Source organism: Oncorhynchus clarkii, chromosome 9 (assembly GCF_045791955.1).
Source record: "Oncorhynchus clarkii lewisi isolate Uvic-CL-2024 chromosome 9, UVic_Ocla_1.0, whole genome shotgun sequence".
NCBI classification, from domain to species: Eukaryota; Metazoa; Chordata; class Actinopteri; order Salmoniformes; family Salmonidae; genus Oncorhynchus; species Oncorhynchus clarkii.
In genome coordinates, this window is record NC_092155.1 from 78,286,814 (window position 1) to 78,300,805 (window position 13,992).

Genomic DNA, 13,992 nt, shown 5'->3' on the forward strand with positions numbered 1-13,992 from the left:
TAATCAGGAAATCCAGGAATCCAACAGCCTGGAATGCTGGGTAATTGGGGAAAGTTTAGGGGAATTGTGTAACCCTAAGTCTGATAATACAACCATGTTGACTAATAGAAGGCTCTTTCAAACAAACATCACTTTTCAAAGACTTTACAAAGAATTTAAAAACCCTTCGTAAAGGATTTCATATAAGCTTCGCAACAGCATTTTTTTTGGGGGGGGGGACATGTAGCTTTAAAGTAATTCACTCAGGAAACTATGTCCTCACAAAAGGTAGCCTGAGCGCCTAACTTTTAACATTTACTGGACACAGCGGGGTTAGAGGTCAACGTGATGGAGGTAATGTTCAACCTGTCCCGTCAGAACAGCCTGTACTGCATTAAAGCAGGCCCCAGCGGCCAACCGGGCGCTCCTGTAGCTCTCAGTACTGATGAAGATAGAGTTGTACTCATCTCCCAGTCTGTGAAGGTCCCTCGTCTTCATCCCCTCTGTGGCCTTGATCTTGGCTATGTGCTCCAAGCTACAGACACGGATTAGACACATTCACAGAATTACAACATTCAAAATAATAATTATTGGAGGAATTTTTTTTTTACGGATTGTCCACGCAATGTGGAATTGTGGGTTTGGCTTCGCCCCGTAAACAAACAGCATTATGAGTACATCATCCTCCAGATCATTAAATACAATGTACACATTACCCTTTAATACCTACATGTTTCAAACAGACCACCATAGTCCCTGTGCCCAAGAACACCAAGGTAACCTGTCTAAATGACTATCGCTCCTTAGCACTCACATCTGTAGTCATGCAATGGTTTGAAAAGCTGGTTGGTCATGGCTCACATCAATACCATCATCCCAGACACCCCTGGACCCACTCAGATTCGCATAACGCCTCAACAGATCCACAGATGACGCAATCTACACTGCCCTCTTCTATCCCTTCTGGACAAAAGGAACACCTATGTGAGAATTCTGTTCATTGACTACAGCTCAGAGTTCAACACCATAGTGCCCTCAAAGCTCATCACTAAGCTAAGGACCCAGGGACTAAACACCTCCCTCTGCAACTGGATCCTGGACTTCCCGACGGGCCGTCCCCCAGGTGGTGAGGGTAGGCAACAACACATCCGCCACGCTGATCCTCAACACAGGGGCCCGCCACAACTACAAGGCCGCGCACGACTCCGCCATTATTACGTTTGGCCGACGACATAACGGCCTGATCACAGACAAGTTCCTCTGTGTCCACATCACTAAACATCTATCGTGGTCCACACACGAAGAGGGCACGACAACGTCTCTTCCCCCTCAGAAGCGTGAAAAGATTTAGCCTTCACATCCTCAATAAGTTCTACAGAGGCCTTTTGCCTTCTGGTAGGATGTCATTGTAAATAACAATTTGTTCTTAAACTGACTTGCCCGGTTAAAACAAAAGGTTAAATAAATACAAATAAATTATGGCAAGCGCTTGGCATCCGAGGTAAGGCATCACAGAGGGTCGTGCGTAGAGCCCAGTACATCACTGGGACCAAGCTCACTGTCATCCAGGACCTCTATACCAGAAGGTGTCAGAGGAAGCCCCCCCCCCCCCCCCCCCAAAAAAAAAACATACTCCAGCCACCCGAGCCATAAACTGTTCTCTCTGCTACCGCACGGTAATTGGTACCAGAGCGCCATGTCGAGGACCAAAAAGCTCCTGAACAGCTTCAATCCCCATCAGACTGACAAACAATTAATCAAATAGCTACCGGGACAATTTACATGTTTATTTGTTGTTACATTAACGACACACACAGCTGCTACTCTGTTAATTATCTATCCTGATTGACTAGTCACTTTAAACCCCACCTACAGTCGAAGTCGGGATACATCCACTAGGTTGGAGTCATTAAAACTAGTTTACATCCACTTAGGTTGGAGTCATTAAAACTAGTTTACATACACTTAGGTTGGAGTCATTAAAACTAGTTTACATACACTTAGGTTGGAGTCATTAAAACTAGTTTACATACACTTAGGTTGGAGTCATTAAAACTAGTTTACATACACTTAGGTGAGTAATTAAACTTAGTTTACATACACTTAGGTTGGAGTCATTAAAACTAGTTTACATACACTTAGGTTGGAGTCATTAAAACTAGTTTACATACACTTAGGTTGGAGTCATTAAAACTAGTTTACATACACTTAGGTTGGAGTCATTAAAACTAGTTTACATACACTTAGGTTGGAGTCATTAAAACTAGTTTACATACACTTAGGTTGGAGTCATTAAAACTAGTTTACATACACTCAGGTTGGAGTCATTAAAACTAGTTTACATACACTTAGGTTGGAGTCATTAAAACTAGTTTACATACACTAGTTTACATACACTCAGGTTGGAGTCATTAAAACTTGTTTTTCAACCACTCCACAAATTTCTTGTTAACAAACTATAGTTTTGGCAAGTCAGTTAGGACATCTACTTTGTACATGACACAAGTAATTTTTCCAACAATTGTTTACAGACAGATTATTTCACTTATAATTCACTGTATGACAATTCCAGTGGGTCAGAAGTTTACATACACTAAGTTGACTGTGCCTTTAAACAGCTTGGAAAATTCCAGAGAATTATGTCATGGCTTTAGAAGCTTCTGATAGGCTAATTGAAATAATTTGAGTCAATTGGAGGTGTACCTGTGGATGTGTTTCAAGGCCTACCTTCAAACTCAGTGCCTCTTTGTTTGACATCATGGGAAAATCAAAAGAAATCAGTCAAGACCTCAGAAAAAGAAGTCTGGTTCATCCTTGTGAGCAATTTCCAAATGCCTGAAGGTACCACGTTCATCTTTACAAACAATAGTATGCAAGTATGAACACCATGGGACCACACAGCCGTCATACTGCTCAGGAAGGAGACACGTTCTGTCTCCTAGAGATAAACGTGCTTTGGTGTGAAAAGTGCAAATCAATCCCAGAACAACAGCAAAGGACCTTGTGAAGATGCAGGAGGAAACAGGTACAAAAGTATCTATATCCACAGTAAAACGAGTCCTATATTGACATAATTTGAAAGGCCACTCAGCAAGGAAGAAGCCACTGCTCCAAAACCACCATGAAAAAGCCAGACTACGGTTTGCAACTGCACATGGGGACAAAGATCATACTTTTTGGAGAAATGTCCTCTGGTCTGATGAAACAAAAATAGAACTGTTTGGCCATAATGACCATCGTTATGTTTGGAAGAAAAATGAGGAGGCTTGCAAGACGTAGAACACCATCCCAACCATGAAGCACGGGGGTGGCAGCATCATGTTGTGGGGGTGCTTTGCTGCACGAGGGACTGGTGCACTTCACAAAATAGACGGTATCATGAGGTAAGAAAATGATGTGGATATATTGAAGCAACATCTCAAGACATCAGTCAGGAAGTTAAAGCTTGTTCGCAAATGGGTCTTCCAAATGGTCAATGACCCCAAGCATATTTCCTAAGTTGTGGCAAAATGGCTTAAGGACAACAAAGTCAAGGTATTGGAGTGGCCACCACAAAGCCCTGACCTCCACGTTTGTGGACAGAACTGAAAAAGCGTGTGTGAGCAAGGAGGCCTACAAGCCTGACTCCGTTACACCAGCTCTGTCAGGAGGAATGGGCCAAAATTTACCTAACGTATTGTGGGAAGCTTGTGGAAGGCTGAAATGTTTGACCCAAGTTAAACAATTTAAAGGCAATGCTACCAAATACATTCTCACCCACTGGGAATGTTCTGACATTTCACATTCTTAAAATAAAGTTGTGATCCTAACTGAACTAAGACGGGGCATTTTTAACAGGATTAAATGTCAGGAATTGTGAAAACCTGAGTTGAAATGTATTTGTCTAAGGTGTTTGTAAACTTCTGACTTCAACTGTACATGTACATATTACCTCAGCTACCTCTACACATTGACTCAGTACCGGTACCCCTACACATTGACTCAGTACCGGTACCCCTACACATTGACTCAGTACCGGTACCCCTACACATTGACTCAGTACCGGTACCCCTACACATTGACTCAGTACCGGTACCCCTACACATTGACTCAGTACCGGTACCCCTACACATTGACTCAGTACCGGTACCCCTACACATTGACTCAGTACCGGTACCCCTACACATTGACTCAGTACCGGTACCCCTACACATTGACTCAGTACCTGTACCCCTACACATTGACTCAGTACCGGTACCCCTACACATTGACTCAGTACCGGTACCCCTACACATTGACTCAGTACCGGTACCCCTTGTAGGTAGCATAATTATTGTTTACTTCCTTTTTTAATTGTGTTGGTTAAGGGCTTGTAAGGAAGCATTTCACAGTAAAGTCGACCGACACCTGCTATATTCATGTGATAAATAACATTATATTACACACTACAGACACGGCAACACACTACAGACACAGGAGATACACACTACAGACACAGCAACACACTACAGACACGGCAACACACTACAGACACAGGAGATACACACTACAGACACAGGAGATACACACTACAGACACAGGAGATACACACTACAGACACGGCAACACACTACAGACACAGGAGATACACACTACAGACACAGCAACACACTACAGACACGGCAACACACTACAGACACAGGAGATACACACTACAGACACAGCAACACACTACAGACACGGCAACACACTACAGACACAGGAGATACACACTACAGACACAGCAACACACTACAGACACGGCAACACACTACAGACACAGGAGATACACACTACAGACACGGCAACACACTACAGACACAGGAGATACACACTACAGACACAGCAACACACTACAGACACGGCAACACACTACAGACACAGGAGATACACACTACAGACACAGCAACACACTACAGACACGGCAACACACTACAGACACAGGAGATACACACTACAGACACAGGAGATACACACTACAGACACGGCAACACACTACAGACACAGGAGATACACACTACAGACACAGCAACACACTACAGACACGGCAACACACTACAGACACAGGAGATACACACTACAGACACAGCAACACACTACAGACACGGCAACACACTACAGACACAGGAGATACACACTACAGACACAGGAGATACACACTACAGACACAGGAGATACACACTACAGACACAGGAGATACACACTACAGACACGGCAACACACTACAGACACATCAACACACTACAGACACAGGAGATACACACTACAGACACAGGAGATATACAACTATGACAGTACTCTGGCCAGTAATAACCCTATATGACCGGTAATAACCCTATATGACTGGTAATAACCCTAGATGACCGGTAATGGCCCTATATGACCGGTAATGGCCCTATATGACCGGTAATGGCCCTATATGACCAGTAATAACCCTATATGACCAATAATAACCCTATATGACCAGTAATAACCCTATATGACCAATAATAACCCTATATGATCAGTAATGGCCCTATATGACCAGTAATAACCCTATATGATCAGTAATGGCCCTATATGACCAGTAATAACCCTATATGACCAGTAATAACCCTATATGACCAGTAATAACCCTATATGATCAGTAATAACCCTATATGACCAGTAATAGTCCTATATCTTTAATTTGTTCTTGGTAGAAGTTACCTGTGGCACAGAGCCAGCTCCTCCTCTAAGGCAAGTCGAGCCGGTATCCTCAGGCAACGGGACACCAAGCCCAGGTCGTCGTGATGGGAGAAGATACGCTGGATCCTCTGGGGAAGCTCTGGGTGGTGGCTGCCAACAACCAAACAACATCATTTCCATACAGTACATGAGGCTACGGCTGGATAGTGAAGGAACCCTCAGGGATAGGGGATGATTTCATATTTATTGTATTTAGCCAGGAGTTTAAATTGAGTGACAACTGGGACTGCTTTCCAGAGAGGGGGATATGTTTCTGGACAGGACCTCAGTGTCTCACCTGTCCCACATGTTCCTGTGTCTTTTATGGATTCCTACCTGTCCCACATGTTCCTGTGTCTTTTATGGATTCCTACCTGTCCCACATGTTCTTGTGTCATTGACTGATTCCCACCTGTCCCACATGTTCCTGTGTCTTTGATGGATTCTTACCTGTCCCACATGTTGTGATGTTCCATCATCCTCTGGTCGTACACCAGGCCCGTGGTCAGGTCCAGGCTGTCTCCTCTCTCCTCACAGAGCTCTTCACCTAACTCCTCACTGCTCTCTGCTGGGGTCAGGGCTGGGTTCAGGGGGTTGCTGTCTGATAGAGGCCCTCCCTCTGGAGACAAACCAGTCATGAATGGTTATGAGAGGTTATGAAGGGGTTATGAAGTAGTTATTAACAGGTTAAGAAGGGGTTATAGAGGGGTTATGAATGGATTATAATCCACAAATTTATCAAGGGGTTATGAATGGTTATAAATTAATTATGAATTATTATGAATGGGTGATAGGTTATTTTGAAAGGGTTATAAGGGGTTATGAATGGGTTATAAGGGGTTATGAAGGTGTTATAAGGGGTTATGAATGGGTTATAAGGGGTTATAAGGGGTTATGAATGGGTTATGAATGGGTTATAAGGGGTTATGAAGGTGTTATAAGGGGTTATGAAGGGGTTATAAGGGGTTATGAAGGGGTTATAAGGGGTTATAAGGGCTTCTCCAGTACTTACCCAGTACCTGCAGACTGGTCCAGTAAGGGTACAGAGCAGAGATCGACCTGGAGATGGATTTCAGGGCACTGTCACTCGGGATGGGTGGTGACCCCAAGCGGGGGCAGGACTCCCCCAATAGTGACCTCAGACAGGCACACACCCCTTCTGCTGTGGACTGAAGGTTATATCCTCCCTGAAAACATGAAACAAGCGGCATCAACGTCACTCAATATAACTCTATAAAACAGATCTCTTTCATTCTGCCTGTGTATATAATGTGGTATGGAAGCCAACTCAACCTACCCCAACTCAGCGTTTACACAGGCAGCAGAATCATTTTCATTTGCCCAATTAGTGACTAAAGATCAGATGTGATTGGACAAAATACCAATTAGTGGCCAGATCTAATGTGATTGGTCAAAAGACCAATTAGTGGCAAAAGATCTGATTTGGGCTGCATGTGTAATCGAAGCTACAGTGGGGCAAAAAGGTATTTAGTCAGCCAGCAATTGTGCAAGTTCTCCCACTTAAAAAGATGAGAGAGGCCTGTAGTTTTCATCAAAAGATCTGATTTGGGCTGCATGTGTAATCGAAGCTAAATAAAAGACATGTAGAGTGGTTTGTTGTTACCTCGAGAACCAGCAACAACTTCCCCTGAGCCAGGCCCAGCAGCATGTGAGTCAGAACAGAGAAACACTGAGGACTGGCAGACATCTCTCCCTAGGGTAAAAACACACAAGATCTTTCAGAAATCATATACATTTCTATCACATCAACTTGTAGATAAAGAACGTTAATATTTGGTTCTCCTTACCTTGGGATCCCCTATCACAGAGTCGAAGCCTGCTGCCACCAGGACAAGCTGAGGCTGGAACTGCAACAAACAAACTGTTATGGGGGAAATCACATCGGAATGTTCCTATTCTTCTAAGAACATCGTCCGAATGTTCCTATTCTTCTAAGAACATCGTCCGGATGTTCCTATTCTTCTAAGAACATCGTCCGAATGTTCCTATTCTTCTGAGAACATCGTCCCGAATGTTCCTATTCTTCTAAGAACATCATCCGAATGTTCCTATTCTTCTAAGAACATCATCCGAATGTTCCTATTCTTCTAAGAACATCATCGGAATGTTCCTATTCTTCTAAGAACATCATCCGAATGTTCCTATTCTTCTAAGAACATCGTCCGAATGTTCCTATTCTTCTAAGAACATCATCCCGAATGTTCCTATTCTTCTAAGAACATCGTTAGAATGTTCCTATTCTTCTAAGAACATCGTCCGAATGTTCCTATTCTTCTAAGAACATCGTCAGAATGTTCTATGTTCTATTACGTTATATAAAACCCAAAACGATTGAGGAAGTCTAACAACCATCTCAACGACTATACCTCGTAGGCTACAGGCAAAAGAAGCTGCTGGAATGCGGCAACGTAGTCTGCATCTTTCATTCCAATCTGTGGAATAAAAGGGAAAGAACAGACCTCAATGTCACCGTATTTTACAAACTACTAGACAAAGTATCAATACGACAACATTAGGAAAACAACCCTCGATACAACAACATCAGGAAAACAACCCTCGATACAACATCAGGAAAACAACCCTCGATACAACAACATTAGGAAAACAACCCTTGATACAACAACATCAGGAAAACAACCCTCGATACAACAACATCAGGAAAACAACCCTCGATACGACAACATCAGGAAAACAACCCTCGATACAACAACATTAGGAAAACAACCCTCGATACGACAACATTAGGAAAACAACCCTCGATACAACAACATCAGGAAAACAACCCTCGATACGACAACATCAGGAAAACAACCCTCGATACAACAACATCAGGAAAACAACCCTCGATACAACAACATCAGGAAAACAACCCTCGATATGACAACATTAGGAAAACAACCCTCGATACAACAACATCAGGAAAACAACCCTCGATACGACAACATCAGGAAAACAACCCTCGATACAACAACATCAGGAAAACAACCCTCGATACAACAACATCAGGAAAACAACCCTCGATACAACAACATCAGGAAAACAACCCTCGATACAACAACATCAGGAAAACACCCCTTGATACAACAACATCAGGAAAACAACCCTCGATACGACAACATTAGGAAAACAACCCTCGATACAACAACATCAGGAAAACAACCCTCGATACAACAACATCAGGAAAACAACCCTCGATACAACAACATCAGGAAAACAACCCTCGATACAACAACATCAGGAAAACAACCCTCGATACAACAACATCAGGAAAACAACCCTCGATACGACAACATCAGGAAAACAACCCTCGATACGACAACATTAGGAAAACAACCCTCGATACAACAACATCAGGAAAACAACCCTCGATACAACAACATCAGGAAAACAACCCTCGATACAACAACATCAGGAAAACAACCCTCGATACAACAACATCAGGAAAACAACCCTCGATACAACAACATCAGGAAAACAACCCTCGATACAACAACATTAGGAAAACAACCCTCGATACAACAACATTAGGAAAACAACCCTCGATACAACAACATCAGGAAAACAACCCTCGATACAACAACATCAGGAAAACAACCCTCGATACAACAACATTAGGAAAACAACCCTCGATACAACAACATTAGGAAAACAACCCTCGATACAACAACATCAGGAAAACAACCCTCGATACAACAACATCAGGAAAACAACCCTCGATACAACAACATCAGGAAAACAACCCTCGATACAACAACATCAGGAAAACAACCCTCGATACAACAACATCAGGAAAACAACCCTCGATACAACAACATCAGGAAAACAACCCTCGATACAACAACATCAGGAAAACAACCCTCGATACAACAACATTAGGAAAACAACCCTCGATACAACAACATCAGGAAAACAACCCTCGATACAACAACATTAGGAAAACAACCCTCGATACAACAACATCAGGAAAACAACCCTCGATACAACATCAGGAAAACAACCCTCGATACAACAACATTAGGAAAACAACCCTTGATACAACAACATCAGGAAAACAACCCTCGATACAACAACATCAGGAAAACAACCCTCGATACAACAACATCAGGAAAACAACCCTCGATACAACAACATTAGGAAAACAACCCTCGATACAACAACATTAGGAAAACAACCCTCGATACAACAACATTAGGAAAACAACCCTCGATACAACAACATCAGGAAAACAACCCTCGATACAACAACATCAGGAAAACAACCCTCGATACAACAACATCAGGAAAACAACCCTCGATACAACAACATTAGGAAAACAGAATACAAGGTAAACACTGAGGAGATAATACGATAGCAGAGGTAGATAATCTTAACTAGTCCAGTAACTAGTACCTTATTCCAGGGCAGGTTGATGTTGTATCCCTCCCCAGAACCGGTGCCCACAGCACTGCTGTCTGACTCGGGCAGATGGGGCCAGAACAAACCCTCCTCATATCTGTGGACTGAGAAGTACAGAACGCTGACCGGAGAGAGAGAGGAGAGAGAGAGGAGAGATAGAGACAATAAGAGAGGGAAAGAGGGGGGGATTACATCACTCCTCTCCTCACATCATATGACAGCCATTCATTTGGTGAGGTGTACGGAAACAGAGTTTTTCGCCCACGCCCCGCGACCACCCACCCCTCCGGAAACCTCTTCCTCAAAGGATCACGTTCTGCACATGTGTTATTTTACACACACATTAGTTTTTCTAACGTAGCTGCTGCTCTCCCTCCCTCTCCCTCCCTTCACGTAGCTGCTGCTCTCCCTCCCTCTCCCTTCACGTAGCTGCTGCTCTCCCTCTCCCTCCCTTCACGTAGCTGCTGCTCTCCCTGCCTCTCCCTTCACGTAGCTGCTGCTCTCCCTGCCTCTCCCTTCACATAGCTGCTGCTCTCCCTCCCTCTCCCTTCACGTAGCTGCTGCTCTCCGTCCCTCCACATAGCTGCTGCTCATCCTCCCTTCACGTAGCTGCTGCTCTCCCTTCACGTAGCTGCTGCTCTCCCTCCCTTCACGTAGCTGCTGCTCTCCCTCCACGTAGCTGCTGCTCTCCCTCCCTTCACGTAGCTGCTGCTCTCCCTCCCTTCACGTAGCTGCTGCGCTCTCTCTCCCTCCCTCCACATAGCTGCTGCTCTCCCTCCCTTCACATAGCTGCAGCTCTCCCTCCCTTCACATAGCTGCAGCTCTCCCTCCCTTCACATAGCTGCAGCTCTCCCTTCCTTCACGTAGCTGCTGCTCTCCCTCCCTTCACATAGCTGCTGCTCTCCCTCCCCCTCCCTCCACGTAGCTGCTGCTCTCCCTCCCTTCACATAGCTGCTGCTCTCCCTCCCCCTCCCTCCACGTAGCTGCTGCTCTCTCTTTACTCACCCTCTTCTGAAGCATGGTGATGTAGCCTATGTCTCTGCCTCATGTTTCTGAACAGCTGAAATAAAAACCCTGCGGTCGATTTGAACAAACATTCCCATTATGAAGGCACTCAGCTACGTAAAAAGAAATCCTGCACATACACAGAAATATCCTGATAATTAGGGAGATTTGAGATAGAGAAAGTCTGTATCCGTAGCCACTGAGGTTCAGATGAACAACACAGTAGTGTTACCTACCTGGGATCCTCCTGGAAAATGTACTGGATCCCCTGGCCGTGATGCACATCCCAGTCCACTATCAGAACTCTGCAATCAACCAATCAAAACTCTGCAATCAAAACTCTGCAATCAACCAATCAATACTCTGCAATCAACCAATCAATACTCTGCAATCAACCGATCAGTGATGCGACTCACCGTTCCACTCGATGGCGTGTCTGTGCGTAGCGCGCTGCGATGGCCAGATTATTGAACATACAGTAACCATTCATCTGGTCGACCTGGGCGTGGTGGCCTGGAGGTCTGGACACACAGTCAATTAAAAAACATACTTCTGTTTAAAACAATATCCTAAGACTGATAAAGCTGTTGTCACGTTTATACATTACAAATCATTATTTTACCTAGCAACAGAGAATCCATTCCGGAGCTCTGAGGTCATGACCTTATCAACCAGCTGCAGAACAGAGCCCACAGCCAGACTGGCACACGTATATGACTCCTGGGGCAGGGGAGAGAGAAGATGCAGAGAGAGAGAGAGAGGGGGAGAGAGAGAGAGAGAGAGAGAGAGAGAGAGAGAGAGAGAGAGAGAGAGAGAGAGAGAGAGAGACAGAGAGAGAGAGAGACAGAGACACAGAGACACAGAGACACAGAGAGACAGAGAGACAGAGAGACAGAGAGAGACAGAGAGAGAGATAGAGAGAGAGAGAGACAGAGACAGAGAGAGAGAGAGAGACAGAGAGAGAGAGAGAGACAGAGAGAGAGAGAGAGACAGAGAGAGAGAGAGAGACAGAGAGAGAGAGAGAGAGAGATACAGAGATACAGAGAGACAGAGAGAGACAGAGAGAGACAGAGAGACAGAGAGACAGAGAGACAGAGAGAGAGAGAGATAGACAGAGAGAGAGAGAGAGAGAGAGAGAGGCATTTTCTAGCAAGCCTCCCACTGACATCAATGAATGATTAACGGAGTTGCCTGTAGTTATCTCAACTCTGGATTTCATCGGTGTTTGAATGAAACAGTTGCTCACAGGGTGGATGTAGACCGAGTCATAGGAGTCAGCCAGCGTCTTCAGCTGGTCTTCGTCCATACGCTGAGTGGACCTCATCAGATCTACATACTCCTTCCTGTTAGATACATTTAACACAGTTAATTTAGAATAATGAACATGAGAAACGGCATCTCTACATGCTCCTTCCTGTTTAGATACACAACAAACACATGAAAATAAAAACATCTTTACTGGGCATTCTACATCCAATTTAAAGGCACAGGCAGCGCAATTCTGATCTTTTGTCCACTAATGGTCTTTTGACCAATTACAACAACACATCTATTTCAGAAATGATCTGATTGGTTCCAATTTTTTATTTTTTTTAAAGACCAATTACCGAACAAAAAATTTTGGAATTGGGGCTACTTGTGTAAACGCGGTCTAAGAGACTTACGTGTGAACTAAGTGCAGCTCTTCGTTAGACGCAGCCCTCGTCTGAGAGAGAGAGAGACAACACGGTGAGAGAGAGACAACAACACGGTGAGAGAGAGAGACACGGTGAGAGAGAGACAACACGGTGAGAGAGAGAGACAACACGGTGAGAGAGAGAGACAACACGGTGAGAGAGAGAGACACGGTGAGAGAGAGAGAGAGACAACACGGTGAGAGAGACAACAACACGGTGAGAGAGAGAGACAACAACACGGTGAGAGAGAGAGACAACAACACGGTGAGAGAGAGAGACAACACGGTGAGAGAGAGAGACAACACGGTGAGAGAGAGAGACAACACGGTGAGAGAGAGAGACAACACGGTGAGAGAGAGAGACAACACGGTGAGAGAGAGAGACAACACGGTGAGAGAGGGAGACAACACGGTGAGAGAGGGAGACACGGTGAGAGAGAGACAACACGGTGAGAGAGAGAGAGAGAGACACGGTGAGAAAGAGAGACAACACGGTGAGAGAGACAACACGGTGAGAGAGAAGGACACGGTGAGAGAGAGACAACACGGTGAGAGAGAGAGACAACACGGTGAGAGAGAGAGACAACACGGTGAGAGAGAGAGAGAGACAACACGGTGAGAGAGAGAGAGAGACAACACGGTGAGAGAGAGACAACACGGTGAGAGAGACAACAACACGGTGAGAGAGAGAGACAACAACACGGTGAGAGAGAGAGACAACAACACGGTGAGAGAGAGAGACAACACGGTGAGAGAGAGACAACACGGTGAGAGAGAGACAACACGGTGAGAGAGAGAGACAACACGGTGAGAGAGAGAGACAACACGGTGAGAGAGAGAGACAACACGGTGAGAGAGGGAGACAACACGGTGAGAGAGGGTGACACGGTGAGAGAGAGACAACACGGTGAGAGAGAGAGACACGGTGAGAAAGAGAGACAACACGGTGAGAGAGGGAGACACGGTGAGAGAGAGACAACACGGTGAGAGAGAGAGAGAGAGACACGGTGAGAGAGAGACAACAACACGGTGAGAGAGAGACAACAACACGGTGAGAGAGAGAGACAACAACACGGTGAGAGAGAGAGAGAAAACACAGTGAGAGAGAGAGACAAAACACAGTGAGAGAGACAACAACACGGTGAGAGAGAGAGACAACAACACGGTGAGAGAGAGAGACAACACCACGGTGAGAGAGAGACAACACCACGGTG

The 13,992-nt window shown here is 44.8% G+C and overlaps 1 protein-coding gene across 1 annotated transcript in view; it reads right to left on the reverse strand.

Moving 5' to 3' along the window:
• LOC139416961 (histone deacetylase 6) overlaps positions 1-13,992 on the reverse strand; it is a 44,113-nt gene that overhangs the window by 15,104 nt on the left and 15,017 nt on the right. The window contains exons 6-18 of the mRNA XM_071166175.1: positions 12,768-12,808; positions 12,350-12,446; positions 11,726-11,823; positions 11,520-11,624; positions 11,340-11,408; positions 10,093-10,219; positions 8,070-8,135; positions 7,491-7,550; positions 7,307-7,396; positions 6,695-6,869; positions 6,133-6,301; positions 5,665-5,793; positions 346-514 (exon numbers count right to left, since the gene is read on the reverse strand). Coding sequence (XP_071022276.1) covers positions 346-514; positions 5,665-5,793; positions 6,133-6,301; positions 6,695-6,869; positions 7,307-7,396; positions 7,491-7,550; positions 8,070-8,135; positions 10,093-10,219; positions 11,340-11,408; positions 11,520-11,624; positions 11,726-11,823; positions 12,350-12,446; positions 12,768-12,808 — 1,395 coding nt within the window. The remainder of the gene's footprint in view (positions 1-345; positions 515-5,664; positions 5,794-6,132; positions 6,302-6,694; positions 6,870-7,306; positions 7,397-7,490; positions 7,551-8,069; positions 8,136-10,092; positions 10,220-11,339; positions 11,409-11,519; positions 11,625-11,725; positions 11,824-12,349; positions 12,447-12,767; positions 12,809-13,992) is intronic.